Source organism: Pseudorca crassidens, chromosome 14 (assembly GCF_039906515.1).
Source record: "Pseudorca crassidens isolate mPseCra1 chromosome 14, mPseCra1.hap1, whole genome shotgun sequence".
NCBI lineage: Eukaryota > Metazoa > Chordata > Mammalia > Artiodactyla > Delphinidae > Pseudorca > Pseudorca crassidens.
In genome coordinates, this window is record NC_090309.1 from 19,624,119 (window position 1) to 19,643,948 (window position 19,830).

At 39.4% G+C, this 19,830-nt stretch overlaps 1 protein-coding gene across 2 annotated transcripts in view; it reads right to left on the bottom strand.

The window, feature by feature from the left end:
* CTNNA2 (catenin alpha 2) overlaps positions 1 to 19,830 on the bottom strand; it is a 1,189,124-nt gene that overhangs the window by 107,164 nt on the left and 1,062,130 nt on the right. For both annotated transcript variants that reach the window (XM_067704543.1, XM_067704544.1), the window contains exon 10: positions 189 to 281. In XM_067704543.1, the coding sequence (XP_067560644.1) occupies positions 189 to 281 (93 nt within the window). The remainder of the gene's footprint in view (positions 1 to 188; positions 282 to 19,830) is intronic.

Consider the following 19,830-nt stretch of genomic DNA (forward strand, 5'->3'; position numbering starts at 1 on the left):
AATTCTGAAGAGACTGGAATAGTTTGAAGTTCTTTTTGAGAAAGGCAGAACCTGAAATGGCCCATGAACATTGGGTAGCACATTCTAGTGAGAGGAAAGAGGGCAAGGCAAGGAAATGAGTGACATGAGGGCTGGAGCGTAGAAGATCTGAAATATCAGGCTTTGGAAACAAAGTAAATGAGGCTTACCTGGGGACACAGGCTGTCAATCTGGGTGGCTGCCATCCGAACTAGTTTCACCCCTTCTTCATTGTTGGAGATGGAACAGGCCAAATTGGCAACCTGTATTGAAGAGGATTTGAATGAAAATGATGTTGGGACCAAGGGAAAATACACTGTTGCATGACCTTGTACCTTCCCTGAAGAGTGCCACATCCAGGAGAATCCTTTCACAAATAAGATAAAGGGACCCTTCTGTATTAAACCAAATATTACTAAGTCTTCTGTCTGTAGGCATTTCTATCAGAAAAGCAAGGTGTTAATAACAAATCATTGCTTCAAGATTCTTGAGCACACACAATAATGTATTTTAACTGGGTTCTTCTGAACTCCTTCCCCCTCCATCTACACTCTCACTTGAACTCCCTCAGACTCATTATTGAATGCAAAGCATTGTGATTTTGGCCACATCAGTACTAAATTCTGACCAGTGAGAGAGATGCCATAGGCAATGCTTTTGATTTTAAAGAGACCCATAGTAAACTGAAAATTAGTGTCTGTTACCCCAAAGAACCCAAGATCTTCCTGTCACAGTCTGTCAGGAAGATGTCAGTCCACCAGTAGTCAACTCAAATGCTTTCAGGGGCCAGGCAGTTCTGAAAAGTGTGTAGAAAAGCCTGGTGTAATCCAGTAGGCAGTGGGGGGAGTGTGCAGCCAATGAGGACGTGCAAGTCCACTATAAAGGCATTCAAGTTTGATTTCTAAAATATACTATACCAGCCAAAACAGCTGAACTGAATTCAAGTTCCCAGGTCAAGCATTTCAATGTTATTCCTTCTCTTCAAGGAGTGAGAATTGGTAATACAAGGCCAGCCTGATTGGCCAAGGTCAACAGCACACAAAGTTATAATCAAAACACTGATCAGTCCCACCAAGCTGATGTCAAGAGGACAGGAGGATGGGGTTTAGAAAGGGCAAAGGAGAAGAGAAGGGTTGCCAGGGCTAGGAGCAGTAGGGCAAGTAGAGTACATGATTAGCAGAGAGAATCCGTAGGAGCCCTGTGGCCACCTGCCTTTTTGTATCACTTTTTTGTTCACTTCTGCTCTCCAAAACAAGACTGCCTCCCTACTATGCCTTAATGCTCTGGGAGATTCAAGTGCACTGTGTATGTGTATAGTTCCTAATGTGAAAGAAACCTTAGTGTGGAACAGGGAGAGCAGCACAGAGCTGGAGATCAGGAGGCTCAACCACTAACCCATTCTGTAAGTCATGTCACATTTGGAGGATTGTTTCCTTATCAGCAAAAGGAGATGGATAGATGGTGATACTAGGGATACTTTCAAAGATGACCTCAATAAATCATTAGTGCAAAGAATCCCATTTTGAAATTTTTAAGAAAGAACATATTAAGTCTATTACAGTGAGAATATATACTATGAGAAACCACAGATTTAATTCCAAAAGTTATCATGTAGTTTCTTATATTTTATAGTTTACCTTTGATTCTTCAGATAATTTTCACTATGTAACTTAGTTTTCAAAGAGAAAGACAAACATGCCTTTTTATACCCATTCATAGGATACTAAATGCCCAGGGGTATGAGGAGGCTCCTTGGAGGGAGAGCAAGAACGCAGGTTCTCAATTTCAATATTGTCTCCACTCTGCTTTTTTATTAATCTTTGTTATATTTGTATTCTACTGTATTTTGTATTCCAAACACCTGAATAAGTATGTGACATAGAATTGGTGCTCAATACATGTTTATTGAATTAAAGAGTAACCTTTTAATAGCTTTTGAAAATTGCATATAGTGATTTGGAATACATAATAAGTTAAAGATACTCTTAAAGATAAAGTTGTTAGTCCTGTAATTTGGCTGGACAAATTTTTACATTACCTTCTAGCAGATGTTTACTAACGTCATGGAGCTAAACAATAGTTCTTACATTCTAGTCCATTGTTTGAGTCCAGAATGCAGTGGCCCCTGTCCATGGTGGCATGTGAAATCAGGATGGTGTGATGAATTTTTTAGAAAGATATATGTATTTAATTTAAAATTCTGTCTTTTAATCTTAAATTCTTCCCATTTCTGCTGTTAAAAACCTTTCATTTTATGAAATGATGATTTCAGATGATGGTTTTGTTTGCTTTTTATCATCCTTGCTTGGTATGTGACAGAGACTTGAGGTCACACTTTTCCATTGCAGTGAACAACTGCTAAAGAGTTTGGCATATGACTCTATATAAGGACAACAACATGAAAACTTTAAAATGCTCCAGGAATCAGATCTTGGGTAATATTTGCTTGCATCTTTGTAAGATGAAAACTAAGAAAATACCAGCACTCTCAATGAGATAAAGGCTCTAGACCAAGTATTAAATGGCTGTTGACATAAAAATATTTATAAATAAGAAAAAGAAAGGGAACCATATATTATGTATCTTTTGATAGAACGACAGAACACTACCTATGAAACGTTCTTGCCAAAAGCAACAACAACAACAAAAACAACAAAACATGAAAATGATCAGCCTTAGGATCGATTCTCAATTTACAGAAATCCAAGAGACAAACATGTAAAATAAAACCACATGGATGCCATCATGAAAATCCTGATGGTGATAACTAGTAGAAAAAAGTCAGACCTTTATAGATCCTGAATAGACAAATAAACCATTATATAAATATCCATAAATATTTAAATGAATTTTTATATATATGTACATTGTAAAACAATGAAAGAAATTTAAAATTCACTAAATATTTGATGATATTAAGGGGTTAATGTTTAAAATACCCTAGTAATAATTCAGTTATTTTATTTAAAGTGTCCATAGCTTTTATATATTTTTTTATGTAATGTTTTAAAATACCCTAGTAATACTTTAGTTAAGTGTCCATAGCCATATATACACACACACACACACACACACACACACACACACACACACACACACACACATATATCGAGATGCTTATGGATGAAATTATATGTTTGGGATTTGCTTCACAGTTATTTAGGGTAGGGGAAATGGGTGGAGGTATAGAAAAAATGACTGGCTATTTGTTCAGAATGGTCGAAGCTGTGTGATACTATATGATGGTTCATTGTACAGGCTCTACTTTAAGATATGATTGAAATTTTCCATAATAAAAGTGTTTTTTTTAATGCAGTAACTACAATCTATTATATCACCAGCTCTGATAAAATACTTTCTTGCACTTGTATGAGTCTCAAGGGAGCCTAGCATAAGTCAGGGAGAAGCCTGAGTATGGTTTAGAGGTAAGGCTTGCAGACGGCAGAAGAGTGTCAGCCTAAGCACAGAAGGGAATACTGTAATGGCTTGTATAAGGCACAGAGGTGGCTCTCCAGACCACACAGTCTCCTGCACATGCTGGTGGCAGGTCCCCAGGCAGGTCCCTGGGAATGATGGGGCTGAGAAGAACTGGGCTCTTGTGTGAGGGAGATGCCAACCAGTAACTTCCACATTGTGATAAAAAACAAACAACCAAAAATTTTTTTTGTATCCTTTGACATGTTTCTTCATCCTTTGTTTAATAAACTCTATTATGTCTCAGATCTAGTGTGGGGACTTCACTGCGCAACAGAATCATAGTAGGGGAATAGTGCTAGCAACACTTAGCAAAAATAAAGAAGTGACAACTCCCAATAGTTCTTCAATTACTTATTCTCTTTAATTTACTGATTTATAAATCCTAAAGCCTGGCAGCCTCCACTCTGAAATGTACTCCTGCTGTTTAAGTCTACTTAAAATCAGAATTTCATTTACATTGTGTTATATTCTACAACATTCTGAAAATATTTCCAACACGATGCTAAGGATTTCACTATCTCCAAAGGCAGGCTTCTGTATTTTAAACTGGTCATGGACACAATCCAAATTCCTATCTTCCTTGTTTTCCTTTGGTTTGCCTTTGTGTTTCTCACTGGACTCATTGACGTCATGGTGACTCTGAAGATGGTTTTATATATTGTGATTTTGAGAACTCTGGCAGCAAACACTAAGTTTCAGTCTTGAGGCAGCTCCTAATCAATAATGCAGCTTGAAATGCCAGTGAATATTTCAACACCAGTACAAGGCTACTGCACACAGTAGGTACTTAATGATTGATTTCAACTAACTGTTCTTTAACTACAGCTCTTATGTTACGATATCAGAAACTCTTTGGTGAAATAAAATGTCCTATGTTTCAAATCACAATATTTTCTCCTTTTAAAAAAAAAATTTGGCATGATAGTCTTCCTAAGGGGGGGAGGAGGGGAAGAGAATAGTAGAATAGAATCATGAGACATTAGAAAAAAATTAATTGGAGTAAAAAAATGAAAAATATACCATTAATAGATCAGTGTTATGAGACTGCAAACCAAAATTGAGTGATATGATTATATTTACTAGAATTTTGAAACCTGCTTGAATCAACTAAATAGGTAACATTTACAGGCTGGTGCTGGCCTCTGCTTTCTCCACTCTTGAATTGTTTACAACTTAGCTCAGGCAACAAGAGTCAATTGGCTTCCTGGGGGCTCAAAAAACAACAAAGTCTATCATTAACTATTAAATGTTGGGCTATTTAGATTGATCTATGATTTCTGAAAGTGACTAGGCCATGAGTAAAGGTGGCATAGTGCCTTGGTGAGCTAATTGCACTAAATTTCCCAAGACTCTCTCAGGAAAGGAAACCCTCCTCAATGACTTCTGAGAGCATAATGGATTTGGGGAAGTAAAAGCTAAAAAGACTTGGCCAAGTCTTCTATCCTTGACTTAGGTGCCTTAAAAACTGGTTATCTTGGGGGAAAGAAGGAAGCTTAGCAGCCTTAGCTACGTTGTATGCTGCTGACTACAAGAGCCTTAAGGGTTCAAAAAAGAAATGATCAGTACTCCTGGCTGGGAATCAAGTAAACACATCATGGAGAGGTAAGATATCCATCTTATAATGCTTTTCTGATTGCCTGATTAGAACAATTTTCTGGATGCTCAAAGACTATGATATTTTTCACTCTTCTGGAGGCACACTGGGTAAATAGATAAATCAAACAATAATATCATTAGCAGTTTTAGAAAGACAATAAACTACCAGGGAGAGCTGATGCTGATTCTCCTAAGAAAGGAACTTGCTCCTTAAACCAAATCTGTATGATTGGCATCCATTCCTGAACCCTTTAATCATCACCTTAGCTGACCAAAAACAGATAGAGATATTCCAGGGACACTGATGGCAGAGATAAAAGTGACAAAATCAAGAATGTGTGGAGTCCTCATAAAAATACATTGTGATTTTTAAAAATGCAAGATGTTTTCAATCAAACACATGTACCAAAAAAACACCACACAGCTCGAAGTTCCTCATGAACAGAACACTGTAGCTATCAAAGTTGTCTGTTTTTTGTTCCTTGCTGTTGATCTATTTTATTTTGGTTTTTATTATTTTTTATTTAAAAAAAATTATTGGTATAGTTGATTTAAAATGTGTTAGAAAAGAATAAAATACCTAGGAATAAACCTACCTAAGGAGACAAAAGGCCTGTATGCAGAAAACTATAAGACACTGATGAAAGAAATTAAAGATGATACAAATGGATGGAAAGATATACCGTGTTCTTGGATTGGAAAAAACAACATTGTGAAAATGACTATATGACCCAAAGCAATCTACAGATTGAATGCAATCCCTATCAAACTATCAATGGCATTTTTCACAGAACTAGAACAAAAAATTTCACAATGTGTATGGAAACACAAAAGACCCCGAATAGCCAAAACAATCTTGAAAAAGAAAAACAGAGCTGGAGGAATCAGGCTCCTGAACTTAAGAATATACTACAAAGCTACAGTAATCAAGAAAGTATTGTACTGGCACAAAAACAGAAACATAGATCAATGGAACAGGATAGAAAGCCCAGAGATAAACCCACGCACATATGGTCACCTTATCTTTGATAAAGGAAGCAAGAGTATACAAGGGAGAAAAGACAGCCTCTTCAATAGGTGGTGCTGGGAAAATTGTACAGCTACATGTAAAAGAATGAAATTAGAACACTTCCTAACACCATACACAAAAATAAACTCAAAATGGATTAAAGACCTAAATATAAGGCCAGACATTATAAAACTCTTAGAGGAAAACATAAGAAGAACACTCTATGACATAAATCACAGCAAGCTCCTTTTTGACTCACTTCCTAGAGAAATGGAAATAAAAAGAAAAATAAACAAATGGGACCTATGAAACTTAAAAGCTTTTGCACAGCAGAGGAAACCAGAAAAAAGACAAAAAGACAACACGCAGAATGGAAGAAAATATTTGCAAATAAAACAACTGACAAAGGATTAATTTCAAAAATATATAAGCAGCTCATGCAGCTCAATATCAAGAAACCAAACAACCCAATCCAAAAATGGGCACAAGATCTAAATAGACATTTCTCCAGAGAAGATATACAGATTGCCAACAAAAACATGAAAAGATGCTCAACATCACTAATCATTAGAGAAATGCAAATCAAAACTACAATGAGGTATCACCTCACACCACTCAGAATGTCCATCATCAAAAAATCTACAAACAATTAATGCTGGAGAGGGTGTGGAGGAAAGGGAACCCTCTTGCACTGTTGGTGGGAATGTAAATTGATACAGCCACTATGGAGAACAGTATGAAGTTTCCTTAAAAAACTAGAACTACCATATAACCCAGCAATCCTACTACTGGGCATATACCCTGAGAAAACCTTAATACAAAAAGAGTCATGTACCATAATGTTCATTGCAGTTCTATTTACAATAGCCTGGACATGGAAGCAACCTAAGTGTCCATCGACAGTTGAATGGATAAAGATGTGGCATATATATACAATGGGATATTACTCAGCCGTAAAAAGAAACGAAATTGAGTTATTTGTAGTGAGGTGGATGTACCTAGAGTCTGTCATACAGAATGAAGTAAGTCAGAAAGAGAAAAACAAATACTGTATGCTAACACATGTATATGGAATCTAAAAAAAAAAAAAAATGGTTCTGATGAACCTAGGGCCATGACAGGAATAAACACACAGATGTAGAGAATGGACTTGAGGACATGGGGAGGAAAAAGGGTAAGCTGGGACAAAGTGAGAGAGTGGCACTGACATATATACACTACCAAATGTAAAATAGATAGCTAGTGGGAAGCAGCCACATAGCACAGGGAGATCAGCTTCGTGCTTTGCAACCACCTAGAGGGGTGGGATAAGGAGGGTGGGAGGGAGATGCAAGAGGGAAGGGATATGGGGATATACGTATGCATATAGCTGATTCATTTTTTTATACAGCAGAAACTAACACAACATTGTAAACCAATTATACTCCAATAAAGGTGTTAAAAAAAAAACGCAATGAGATATCACCTCAAAAAAAAAAATGTTGTGTTACTTTCTGCTGTATAGCAAAGTGAATCAGCCATACGTATACATATATCCACTCTTTTAAAATTCTTTTCCCATATAGGTCATTACGGAGTATTGAGAAGGGTTCCCTTTGCTACACAGTAGGTCCTTGTTGGTTATCTATTTTATATATAGCAGTGTATATATGTTAATCCCAAACTCCTAATTTATCTCCCCACCTCCAGCTTTCCCCTTGGTAACCGTAAGTTTGTTTTCTATGTCTGTGAGTCTGTTTCTGTTTTGTAAGTAAGTTCATTTGTATCATTTTTTAGATTCCACATATAATTGATATTTTATGATATCTGTCTTTAAGAAAAATTTGGTTTTGTGTGGACATCACAGACAGAAAGTAGCTCTGTCTCAGTAATGCCATAGTCTTGTTTGAACACTTACAAGAAAAGCCAAAAATACCTGGAAGGCTGCTCCTTAATTAGACATTAAAAATCTCAGCTATAGTATTTAGGCATTTAACTCCAAAGTGATATGAGGTACATCAGAAAGACAAGAATGTTTTCTTCTTTTCTGGTCCTGGAAATCAAATTACATTCTTAAATATTTGCAGTTCTGTTCAGTTCCAGACACCAGCACATATTCAGTGTATTCAACCCCCACTTTATCATTTCACTAATTTTTACAGCTTCAGGTACCATATGGGTGTTTTAAGAAGAGCACACTATTGAAATAAAGCAGAATAGCAATTCAGAGATTTATAAAGCACTTGCTTCTCATGTTAATATTTCATTATCATCATAAATTTGAGGATAAAATGAACTTATTTACTATTAAAAGGGAATTTATGGAATTTTCAATCACCAAGGTCATATGAAACCATAAGGACAAGAGACGATGTCGTGAATTCCAGGCAAATGTTATTCTCTATGATGATCATAGCAATGAAGAGAGCTATGGTCTCAATCTGAAGATTTATTCAGTTACCTGCACTGATACAATTAGGACACAAAATGATGTTAACATATACATGCCTATCTGATACAGAATTTCAAGGTTTCTACAAAACATACCTCCTATATTACAGATGGAGAATTCTTTAATTCAGTAAGAGACAAAGCAATACACTTCCCTGAACTCTGAGAGGCAAGACAGAAGCAGCCAATGTTATGCCAAAGGAATTCAACCTTAAGAAGACAAAGAACTTCCACAGAGATGGACATAGGAGTAGATTTAGTGACCACCTTCACAGCTTGATTGGAGCAGAGCTCGAAAGTTCTGGCTGTCCCCAAAAATGTTTGCAACAGTGTCTCTCTTTCACTCTGAGATATTATGAAATGCTTTTAAAATGTAGCTACTTATGGCGATAATAAAATGAGCTAATGTTTGTTAAAAAAAAAAAGAAATGTAGCTGCCTCAGACCGAGATGAGTTTATCAACCTGATTACCAGTAACTGAGGCTCTGAAGGACTGAAGAGGCTTAGACAACAGGGATAGTTTGATCAGGGAAGGATGGCTTAATAGAGGTTGGCAGCTGGGGCAGCATGAAGACGCAGAAGGAGAGGAAAAAATGAGAAACGCTTTTTCTTACTTTTGTTTTAAAGGACCTCACTGAAGCATCTGACATTCTTGATTATTCTATATGTTTTAATGTTTAAAAATCATATGATGATCAAGAGGCTGGACTCTGGAGGCAAGCAGCCTGGGGTTTACATCTTGTCAGCCAAGAAAGGTGCTTTGCCTCTGTGAGCCTCAATTTTTTCAACGATAACACAAACTGGTACTCACAGATATAGAGAACAAACTAGTGGTTACCAGTGGGGAGAAGGAAGAGGAAGCAGAGCAAGATAGGGGTGGGGGAGTAAGAGGTACAGATTATTAGGTATAAAATAAGCTACAAGGATATATTGTATAACACAGGAAATATAGCCAGTATTTTATAATAACTATAAATGAAGTATAACTTTTGAAAATTGTGAATCACTATATTGTACACCTGTAACTTATATAATATTGTATAGTAACTATATTTCAATTAAAAATTCTTCTGTTTTGTAAATAAGTTTATTTGTATCATTTTTTTAGAGTCTGCATATAAGCAGTAGCATATGATATTTGTCTTTCTCTGTCTGACTTACTTCACTTAGTATGAGAAACAGACTCATGGACTTAGAGAATGAGTTTATGGTTACCGGGGGAATGGTGTGGAGGGATAGATTGGGAGTTTGGGATTAACATGGACACACTGCTATATTTAAAATAGATAACCAACAATGACCTACTATAAAAAAAAAATGCTGATAGAAACAAACAAACATACTGGTGATAAGGTTGAAATGAAAATGGTTACAGTTATTAACCCAGTACCCAGCAAGGATTTGAGAGATATTATTTTCATACTGTGCATTTTATTTAAAGGTCACTATCAAATAAATACTTTAATAATATCAATCACTGATGCATTCAGCCATTCAAATATTGAGTACCTTAGATGTACCATATAGTGAAGATACAGAGGAGATCAAGTGAAGCATGATTTATATTCCTTAGAGAAGCTTATATTTAAATCAGACAAGTAAATGTATTTTTATAGTTCACATCATGAAGATTAGTACAAAGGAAATACAATGGAGGCAGTGACAGAGAATAAAGGGAGGTCAATTTTATGTGTGATTATTGCATCCTTCAGTTACAATTTTTATAAAGTTACAATCTCAATATGTACCCTTTCGTTACTGCTTAATCTCTTATATCGCAAATATTTCCAGTGTCTGTATACTTGTAGTCAATTTTTATAACAGAATAAAATCACCAAATGTTTTCACTTTATTATTTGGCAAGTCAATTCCCTGTTGCCAGACATTTAAAGGACTCTCCAATGTTTGCTGTTACTAAAAACAGAGTAACATACATCTTTAGGCATCCAGTTTTCGCTTCTGTCAGAAGTGGACTTTCTGGGTTAGGGAGAATGTTACGGTGCTTGTTTACATATGGCCATTGCTTGCTGAAAGGTCCCCAGCAAGGCATGATTTATTACCTCTCCAGTGTCACCAGCATTAGCTCTACACTCCTGGACACTGTTTCTCCTTGCCTTCTCGGACACCTCCTCATCTGAATGCCTTTCCAGCCTTCATTCTACAAACCACAAGTATAAGTCGGGATTGCTTAAAAAGTCACTTCATTTTCCCAGCCAGACTGTGAATTCTTGCAGGACAGAGGCCTTCACTACACCTAGTACATAGCTGGGATCACGGGTACTCAATTCTAATTTTTTGAATTTATTAAACCCCACAAATTGCCTTTTTGCAGTATAAAGTAGAACACCATTCAACTTGTCATAAACTAGTCATACAAGCTAGGAGGGCCCCAAGTTCTACAATCTGGAGTTGCAAGCAAGTATATGTCCTCCATGCCATCCTTTCCACAGTTTATCATCAAATCAGCTTTCAGAAGCTAAGACCAAATGAAACCTATACAACATCTTGCCACATGGTGCTGGGGAACAGTTTCTTCTTAATCCCACCAGTCTTTGTACCCTTGCTGGTACTTACACACCTGTGAGGACACAAATCTGCATTCCTAGGGCTCCTCAGGGATGCTGAGCAGCCTGTGTTCTCAGGTATACACACACCACTAGCCAATAACTGTTCGCATGCCTCTGCCCAAATTAAAGTGATCAGTCTGCCCTGGTGACTCTGATGAAGGTAATCGTCACTTCACATTCATGAACAAATTGATGTGCCTGCTTTGTAACTGAATCACTCAGCATAAATCTATACCCTTCATATATAAAAACCTCAGTGGCTTAAAATAATGCAGTAAAGCATCACCTAATGCCTTCTTGATGCCTGTTCATCAATAATGTGGTTGTGTGAAAAGGATAGGAGGGACTTAGCATGTGTTATCTAAAATCATGCAATGAATGTAATACCCTTTTCATTACTATAGACCTTCTGGGATTTTGTTTCCTCCAACCATTCATTGAGAAATTAAGTTATTACTCTCCACTACTATTTTGTCTCTCAGAGTCTCATGTAAGTAAATAAAATCTTAACGTATTTCCATATAAAACATGTTGACCTTCGTATATGTGAGATGAATCCCCCACTGCCTATGAATGGAGCCAGAGCTTCAGGTTCTGGCTCTAGCAGTGAAGAAGGGATGCACTGAAACACCCAGGGAAGGTTTGAAGAAGATCCAGATAATAAATGAGTACAGCCACTCTCCGTAGCCTGGTCTTAGACATTTCAAGATGACAAGTGGAGGGGTGGAGTCAAGGCCATAACCACAGTGAGGAGGACGGACTCTAAGCATCCTAACCAATACTGAACCTGTGACTTCAGCCCTTTTTGCACAGAATTCCAACTTGATGAGGGAAATAGAAATCCCTACGTCCTCCACTTTATACTCCAGGGTTTGTTTTCTTTGGGGGGAGGTGCCTGCACCAATTAAATGCTTAGCAATCAGCCAAGGTTCAGTTTAAGGTCCACAAGTCCATGAAGACGTCCCATTCATACTGGCCGATAAAAATAGATCTCTCTTCTAAACCTCTTCAGGCTTACTACCTGCCTTACTGGTGGCTACTTTCCGCAAACTGTTGTTTAATTCATTACTTGTGGTATGTGCAGATGGATGGATGGGTACATACAGAATTAAATATGCAGATACACATAGATATTGTACATCTTCAATTCAATTCCAACCTCCTTGAGAATAATGGTTGTGTTTTATTCATCCTCGTGGCCCCTCTGGTTCCCTGTACAAGATTTCACACACAACAGGTATGAATGTGGTTCCAGGGCAGCCTCCCTATCCTGGATGTTTTCTTATCTCCTGCCCCCACCTGCACCTACCTCTATTGAGTCCTATACCCTCTTATCACTGTTAACCCATCAAAGGATGATAATTGATCACAGTATTCACTAAAGTAGTATTTTCTCCTCCTAGGAAAATATTCTCTAATCTATCCCTTCTAACATAATACCTTAACCCAATTAAGATACTCCCAAGTCTTGAAGAACTTGAAGGAAAAATGTACAGTGTAGAAACTTCAGGCTCCCCAGGTAAGCTGTTGGGGAAATATTTAAGGGTAGGGAGTTTTCTGTAAGCTCTGTCATCTTTATCTAAAATTTCTTCTGTCTTTTCTTCCTCTGACCACCTGTTTTTGTAAATAAAGTCTTACTGTAACACATCTCTGCCAATTCACTTATATATTGTCTATGACTGCTTTTGAACTACGAGGGGAGAGTTGAGTATTTATGATAGAGACCACAGGACCCACAAGCCAAGAATATTTACTATCTAGCCCTTTATGAAAAAAAGATTGCAAAGCCCTAGTTTAGGTGAAAACCTGGGCAGAAAAAAACGGTCAGTTTTATTAGACCTGTCAAATATGCCAAAGCAACTTCATAGCAGGAAATGGGAAGGCTATCATACTGTGGTATTTACGGCACAAGTGCCATCAACAAAATTAAGTAGGTCAGGAAGGGGCACATATCCGTAGCCTAGAAAACCACGTGCCCCTCCCAGGTCTATTTAACAGTGTTAAGTTCTGAGACAAAAATAATAATAAAATAAAAGTAAAAGGAGGACAGGAAGGTGGAAAGAGAGGGGAACAGACACCCAGAATGACTTCTAGGATGTTCTCCACTACCCATGCTAAGTTTGCTGGTGAGCAGAGTCAAAAGAAGCAAATATCAGTCTGTGATGCCATGTGTCTTACGTCCCAGTATAGCCCATCAATCACCCCTTCCTGAAGCTAGAGGATCACTCTCCACTCTCTGGGCTTCTTTGAACTAACCGAGATGATCAGTTTTGCAGTCTCTCATCTACACTTATATTCTCCTTGAACTTCCACTTCATCTTTCACTACTTCTCCACCTAACCCCTTGCGAGTCTTCACCCTGGGCTTCACCAGTGTGCACAGGTAGCCCAGTCAGAAACCCAGGGTATATCTAACAGAAGGTACTGGTCCTCCCCGGGGGCTCCTTGGCAGACACCTGTGCTTGGTCACTGCAATGGGCCGTTGTCTGGAGGAGAAACCCCAGAAACCGGTTTCACAACTTCAGAGGGCTCCCAGGTAGACTAGAGTAATATGTATGGGGGTGGGGGAGATGACCTGACTCTGACCCTAGGCTACACAAGGAAAAAGACTGAAGAAATGACCTTCAAACCAGCCCCATAGCCTTATCACCTCCTTCCCAGCCCTCAAGCATCTATAAAAATTCTTCCTCCTCCCATTTCCATTGCCTCCCGGAATCTTTCTAGGCTCAGTCCCTCAAATCTGCTTGCCCCATTTTACCTGTCCTCCATTACCAGCTCTTCCTTTCTTCAGTTCAGATCTGTTCTTGCATTCTTCCCTACGTTCTCTCGTGAAGCTTCAATTCTCCCCCTAGTGTCCAAGTCCCAGCTTGTTTGGGTGCAGATCAGAGCTCCCCTTTCCCCACCCATTTCTTGCCCAAACCAGGTGGCAATCCAGGTCCCTCAGTCATCACAGAGGAGAAGACTGAGACCTCGTGCTCATTCAACAATGTAGACAAAGCCATCCTTGTGTAGCAGCATGCTCTGATAGTCTCCAAACCCCTCTTCCCCTTCCATGTGTTTACACTCATCCTTGTTCTACTTTCTTTACCTGCCTTCATACTCTGGTTCCTGATACCTGCTTCAAGTTCTCCTTTGTATAACAACACCTATGAAAACTTTTTCCTGGCTATCCAACATCATTAACCCAGTGGATACACTCTCCTTCAAAAGTGAAAGCATCATAACTGCAGCTATGAGAGCATTTTCGTACCTCTGTCCTGTGTGACACACACACAGCCAAAGCCTCTTGATTTCATTGATAACCAAAGCTTTTACAAGTCTCCCCCAAGGTGGACAGTCCCTTGTGGAGTGCCCTGCATCCCCTTCCTTCTATGGGCCACAAGCCCCACCAATACTTGCAAACATACCAGTGTTTTGCTCAGCTTTGAAATCAAACACATTTCTATGATGCCCAGAGAATAGGGCAGAGCTGTGCCAGAGGGTAAGCAGCAGAGTTATTTCATGTGATCTGGGAACCATGTCTGAAAGGGCCCTGCCACATGGAGTCCCGTGTCTTCTAAGGTGACCTTCAAGAAGCCACCTCCACCTTGTTAGGCAACAGAAGCTGCCATCACAGTCCAGCACCATGGCCAGGCTTGGACCCCAGATGCATCCTGGTTTCATCTGCACACCCTCAGGAGACCATAGCCACATCTAGATGGAAGGAGCAGCTGTGCTTGCAAAAGCACGGGTCAGCTCCCAGCCAAGGTCATGCTCATAACCAATGCTCAAAGGAATAGATTGAGCCCCACAATGCCCTTCACGTGTGCCTCAGCTTAGCAACTTTCTACAAGAGAACTGTTTTTGCTGTCATCCTCAGTGGGTCACATTTTTCCCTAGCTGAATCAGTCATCTGGGTGAATGGCCAGTCAGCCTGACCTTTAATCTTCTATGTAATAAAGACGGCCTTCTGACGAATAGTCCCAGAGAAAAACAAGTCATGAGGAAATTCTATGCATCTTGTTTCTGTTTAGCTGTGTGCCTTCCAGCATAGCTGTTTACCTAACTGTGGCCTTTTGCCTCTAATAGGCTCCACATTTTTTTTCCCCATGGGATCCAGGTTTAGCAAACATACTCATTGTGGAAACACCAATAGTATTGTGTGTGTACATATAGAGAAAAGGAGAGAGCTATGAAGATATTTGGGTCTTTTCATCTATGAAAATGCTCTTAGTTAAGTAAGTGATAGTTATGATTATTGTTTTAACATTCCCTGAAGCCTAGGGAAATTTCTAACTTTTGAAGATCTTAATACCTATATCTCACAGTAGAATATATTATACATACGGTTATATAGGTATACATTTTTTCATTGGCAATATTTAGTGATGAAATATGAGTAACAATCTATGCCCATGGGTCAAATGTAGCCAATGGCTTGTTTTTATATGGTCTTCGAGTTAAGAATGGTTAATGTGAGACATTATCTGTTCCACAGAGTCTAAAATATTACTGCTCTTAATAAAAGCTTGCTAACCCCTCGAATATGGTAATATTCTGGTGTTTGTCAGGTTGTAGGCCAGGACATGAATGGTGTCAAGTACCCCAGTCCTGAAACTCTTTGCTTCTGTTCAGTGAGGCCCTCTGTACTCCCATCATTTCCCAAGTACTTCTCCAGTGAGGTTCTTCAAATGCAAGGACCTTTTGATTCCTCATCCTTTCATGTATTTATATTTACCTAAATTCTGTTACATCATTCATCGTTTCACCAGATGTAACTTTTCCAAAAACCCAGTCTATCCTCAGGGACTAAAGAGCTACTAAATTTGAGAATGTTCCAAAGAATGCATCCAAGACTTTTAATGGAATTCACAAAGAATCAGTGCAAAAAACATGTTGGAGGCAGTATGTCTAGAATATGGGCAAAACTCCCAAAGGGTCTACTTGGAAGAAAACAGCACTCTTTGGGTGAATATACTTCTTGTGGGAGTTGTATCTTGTATGTACCAGGACACATTAGATCCAGAACAAGGCCTGAAGGGTGCAGTGCTGCCCATGGTTCCAGAGTGAGAGATGACGAGGTGAAGTTTTGCTCCTCAAACCATTGTCCACAGGCTAGTACACTTGTTTTGCCTTCTTTAAAGACTATATATATATATATATATATATAGTCTCCCCATATCATCACCTTTTGCAAATCTATAGAAGTAAACAGTTTGAGAGGGTTTTTTTTTAACACTTTTTAATTAGAGAGGCCAAATTACTATCATTATTCATTAATATTCTGGGTACAAGTGAGACCCTGTGATTTGACACCAAAAGCACGTGTTCCTGGCCACTCAGGGTGCTGAAATCAAGTGGGTCATATTTTTTGCAGATTCTTTCCCCTAAATGCAGACATGTGCACACACAATGACCATCTTCTGTTACCCTCCCCCTGCAAAGTTATAAGGGTGACAGAAGGAGGATAAAATTCATGTAGTTCTTTATATCCAGGATTCTTAGAGAAGTTTACATTCAAGGGAATCCTAGGTACCTGAATAGTGCCTAAGGCACTTTCAACGTTTCTAATTTCATTCAATTCTCACAATGCTTAGAATAATACAAGAAGAGTTGAATGTGTGAGTATTAATTGTGCAGTTTCTTAAGAAGATTTACATGCATTTTCTCATTATATCCTTGCAAAACCCTATGAGGTAGGTACTATTATCGTTCCCATTCTATAGGTGAGTAAATGAGGTCCAAGGAGGTTCAGTAGTTACCTCATGGTCACACGACAGAAAGCAGGAAAGTCAGGTTTGAACTCCTGCAGACTAACTCCAGGACATATTCAACAAAACCCGACATGATGCTTATTTATTGATCACCACAGACCTTAAAAATGGGTAACCATTTGTTTCCATTTTACAGATGATGAAAACTGAAGTTAAGAAGCTAAGAGAGAGAATAAGTAGCTTGCCTAAGTCATACAGCCAATGATAGCAGAGCCAGTATTTGAACCTGGCGTCTGTTTCCAGGCCCTACACAGAGACACACACAAAGTCTGTATATATAAAATATATAACACAATTGCACCCTCTGTAATCCTACCAGTGGAAAAGGTCATTATTATAATTACAGATAATTGAGAGTCAATGAGGCAGCCTTCCAAATTTAAGTTAAAATCACTTTAAGAGGGATGTAGGAAAAGCTGACGTGATAAGCTTGCTGAATGCTCCTCCAGCATAGAACTCTGGCAGAAGATGTGCTTTACAAGCAACAGGCTACAATAGAAGAGAAAACACAATTTGATACTGAGGGTAGACAGCAGATTGGAGAAAGGAGATTGGAAACTCAGCCTTGGTTGACTTTAGTGTTTTGCCTGAGGCCAGTCCTGCTCCTGAGGTTTACCCAGACACAAGAGCAGTTAGAGTCAGAGTCCCTGAACTTGACAATGGTATCAAGTTATTTCCCTTTTACAGACATGAGAAAGGGGGTCAGCAACACAGGATGAAGGCGTTGGCCTGAGTACAGCACATCAGAGTGGAAAAGGCATTCACCAATCTAGTCCCCCCAAAAAGCCTTCAGGGACCTGCCTAACCAGACTCCTGCTCCCAGCCAAGGGGTCTGCTGTGGGCACACTGAACCCATCTAACCAGGCCAGGCAGGACAGGGTTCCTGAATGGGGGTTCCAAAGTATAACTCAGGAAGGTGAGAAGCAAGTCTCCGGATTTGTTCCTATCTCTTGCTTCTCTAGGTGAAGAGAACGAAGATGGCAAAAGTCACTCTAAGAAATCCAGCTGTACATTTCTGCCCCAGCCCAACCTGGGGCCAGAAGAGGAGAGTCAGTGAGAGGACACTGCCTGGCTTTGGCTTCATTCACTTGCTTAACACATTCAATTAATCACCACAGCAGGCTTTGCGAAGTCAAGCAGAAGAAAAGAAAGAGACATCATCTCTGCCTTCAAGCAACCCTCAATCTCATTGGATGAGCCAGCCAATAACGGAGCAAATACAGTGAAATATAAATCGTGCTGCAGTAAGAGCCTCTGCCAGCTGGAGTGGAAGCACAAAGTCGGGGGACATTATTTTTGGGTGGGAGGGTTTGTAGACCTAGGGGTTATTCAGGAAATGCTTCAACCATGCAAGTCCACAGGGAACTCTACTTAATATTCTGTAGAGTTTACCCTTGTATGGGTAAAGAATCTGAAAAAGAATGAATATATGTATATGTATAACTGAATCAATTTGCTGTACACCTGAAACTTACACAACATTGTAAATCAACTATACTCCAATAAAATTATAAAAAAAGAAATTGGAATATATTTCAGATTGATCAAAAATAGGAAAACAAACAAACAATATAAGTCCAAAGTCTTACATAAGGTAGACCCTAAGGTGGGAGAGAAGGAAAAGGCAAGGGCAGAGGGAGGGCATTTCAGCAAGAAGGAACAATGTGAGCCTGGTCCAAGGAGCCTGGGGTATTTGGTGATTGGCAAGCGGTTCATTAAGACTGTGTAAGGAGAGGGTCAGCAGGTAATAACAGCTAGATATGGAAGTCAGAGCCAGAGGTGGAATAACTTTGACTTTCCCTTCTAGGCAATGGAGGGAGCTTTAGGCAGGTGACTGATGACTGGACAGATGTTTTAGGAAGAGCATTTGGGCACCTGTTTGGAAGATGAACTGGAGGAGAATGAGACAAAGCGGGGGTCTGCCTATAGAATTGGATACTTATGGAAAGGAAAACGTGCACCTATTTATACAAGATAAGGGAGGACAAGGTGCATGGAGGTCAGTGTGTAAGATACAATTTTGTGACCCCTATTTTACAGATGAGGACACGAGACTCAGAGAAGTTAAGTTCATCTCCCATAATCACCCAGTTTGTCAGATTGAGAGCCAGAAATAATCTGTTGTCTGTTTCCCTGCAGGTCCATCTATTCCTGAAGGTCTGCAATCCCCATGAACAGGTACCCTTTTGCTAAGACAATACAGACAGGGATCGGCAACTCCTGACCTGAGGGTCAAGGTCAAAAGGCCCTATTCTACGCTTTTGCTCACCCTACTTCATCTCTCTCTGTACCTTGCCGAAGGTCAAGTTCAATGATCCAGGAAGCCTTCTCTGACCAACATCACATAGGCTAATATGATCTTCCCTCTCTTCTGAAATCTTAATATATTAGTTTTAAAAATTAGTCTCAGGCTTCCCTGGTGACACACTGGTTAAGAATCCACCTGCCAATGCAGGGGACACAGGTTCGAGCACTGGTCTGGGAAGATCCCATGTGCTGTGGAGCAACTAAGCCCATGCGCCGCAACTACTGGGCCTGCGCTCTAGAGCCCGTGGGCCACAAGTACCGAAGCCCGCGTGCCTAGAACTTATGTCCTGCAACAAGAGAAGATGCCGCAATGAGAAGCCCGCGCACTGCAACAAAGAGTAGCCCCCGCTCTCCGTAACTAGAGAAAAGCCCGAGCGCAGCAATGAAGACCCAATGCAGCCAAAAATAAAATAAATAATAAAATAAATAAATTTAAAAAAAGAATTAGTCTCAAGTTTGATTATACTAAAACTGCTCTCTGTGAAGAGCTTGCCTCCCCAATTATATCCTCTGATTCTCAAAGGCAGGGACAAGCCCCTCCCTCCCCTGTACTGACCTCAGTAGGAAATACGATGCTGACAACCCAATAGGTAACGAGCCTTCCTGCCTGCAAGCATCTGGCTACCAGGCCTTGTGCCACTCACACCCTCACAACAGAGGAGGGGAATTGCCCT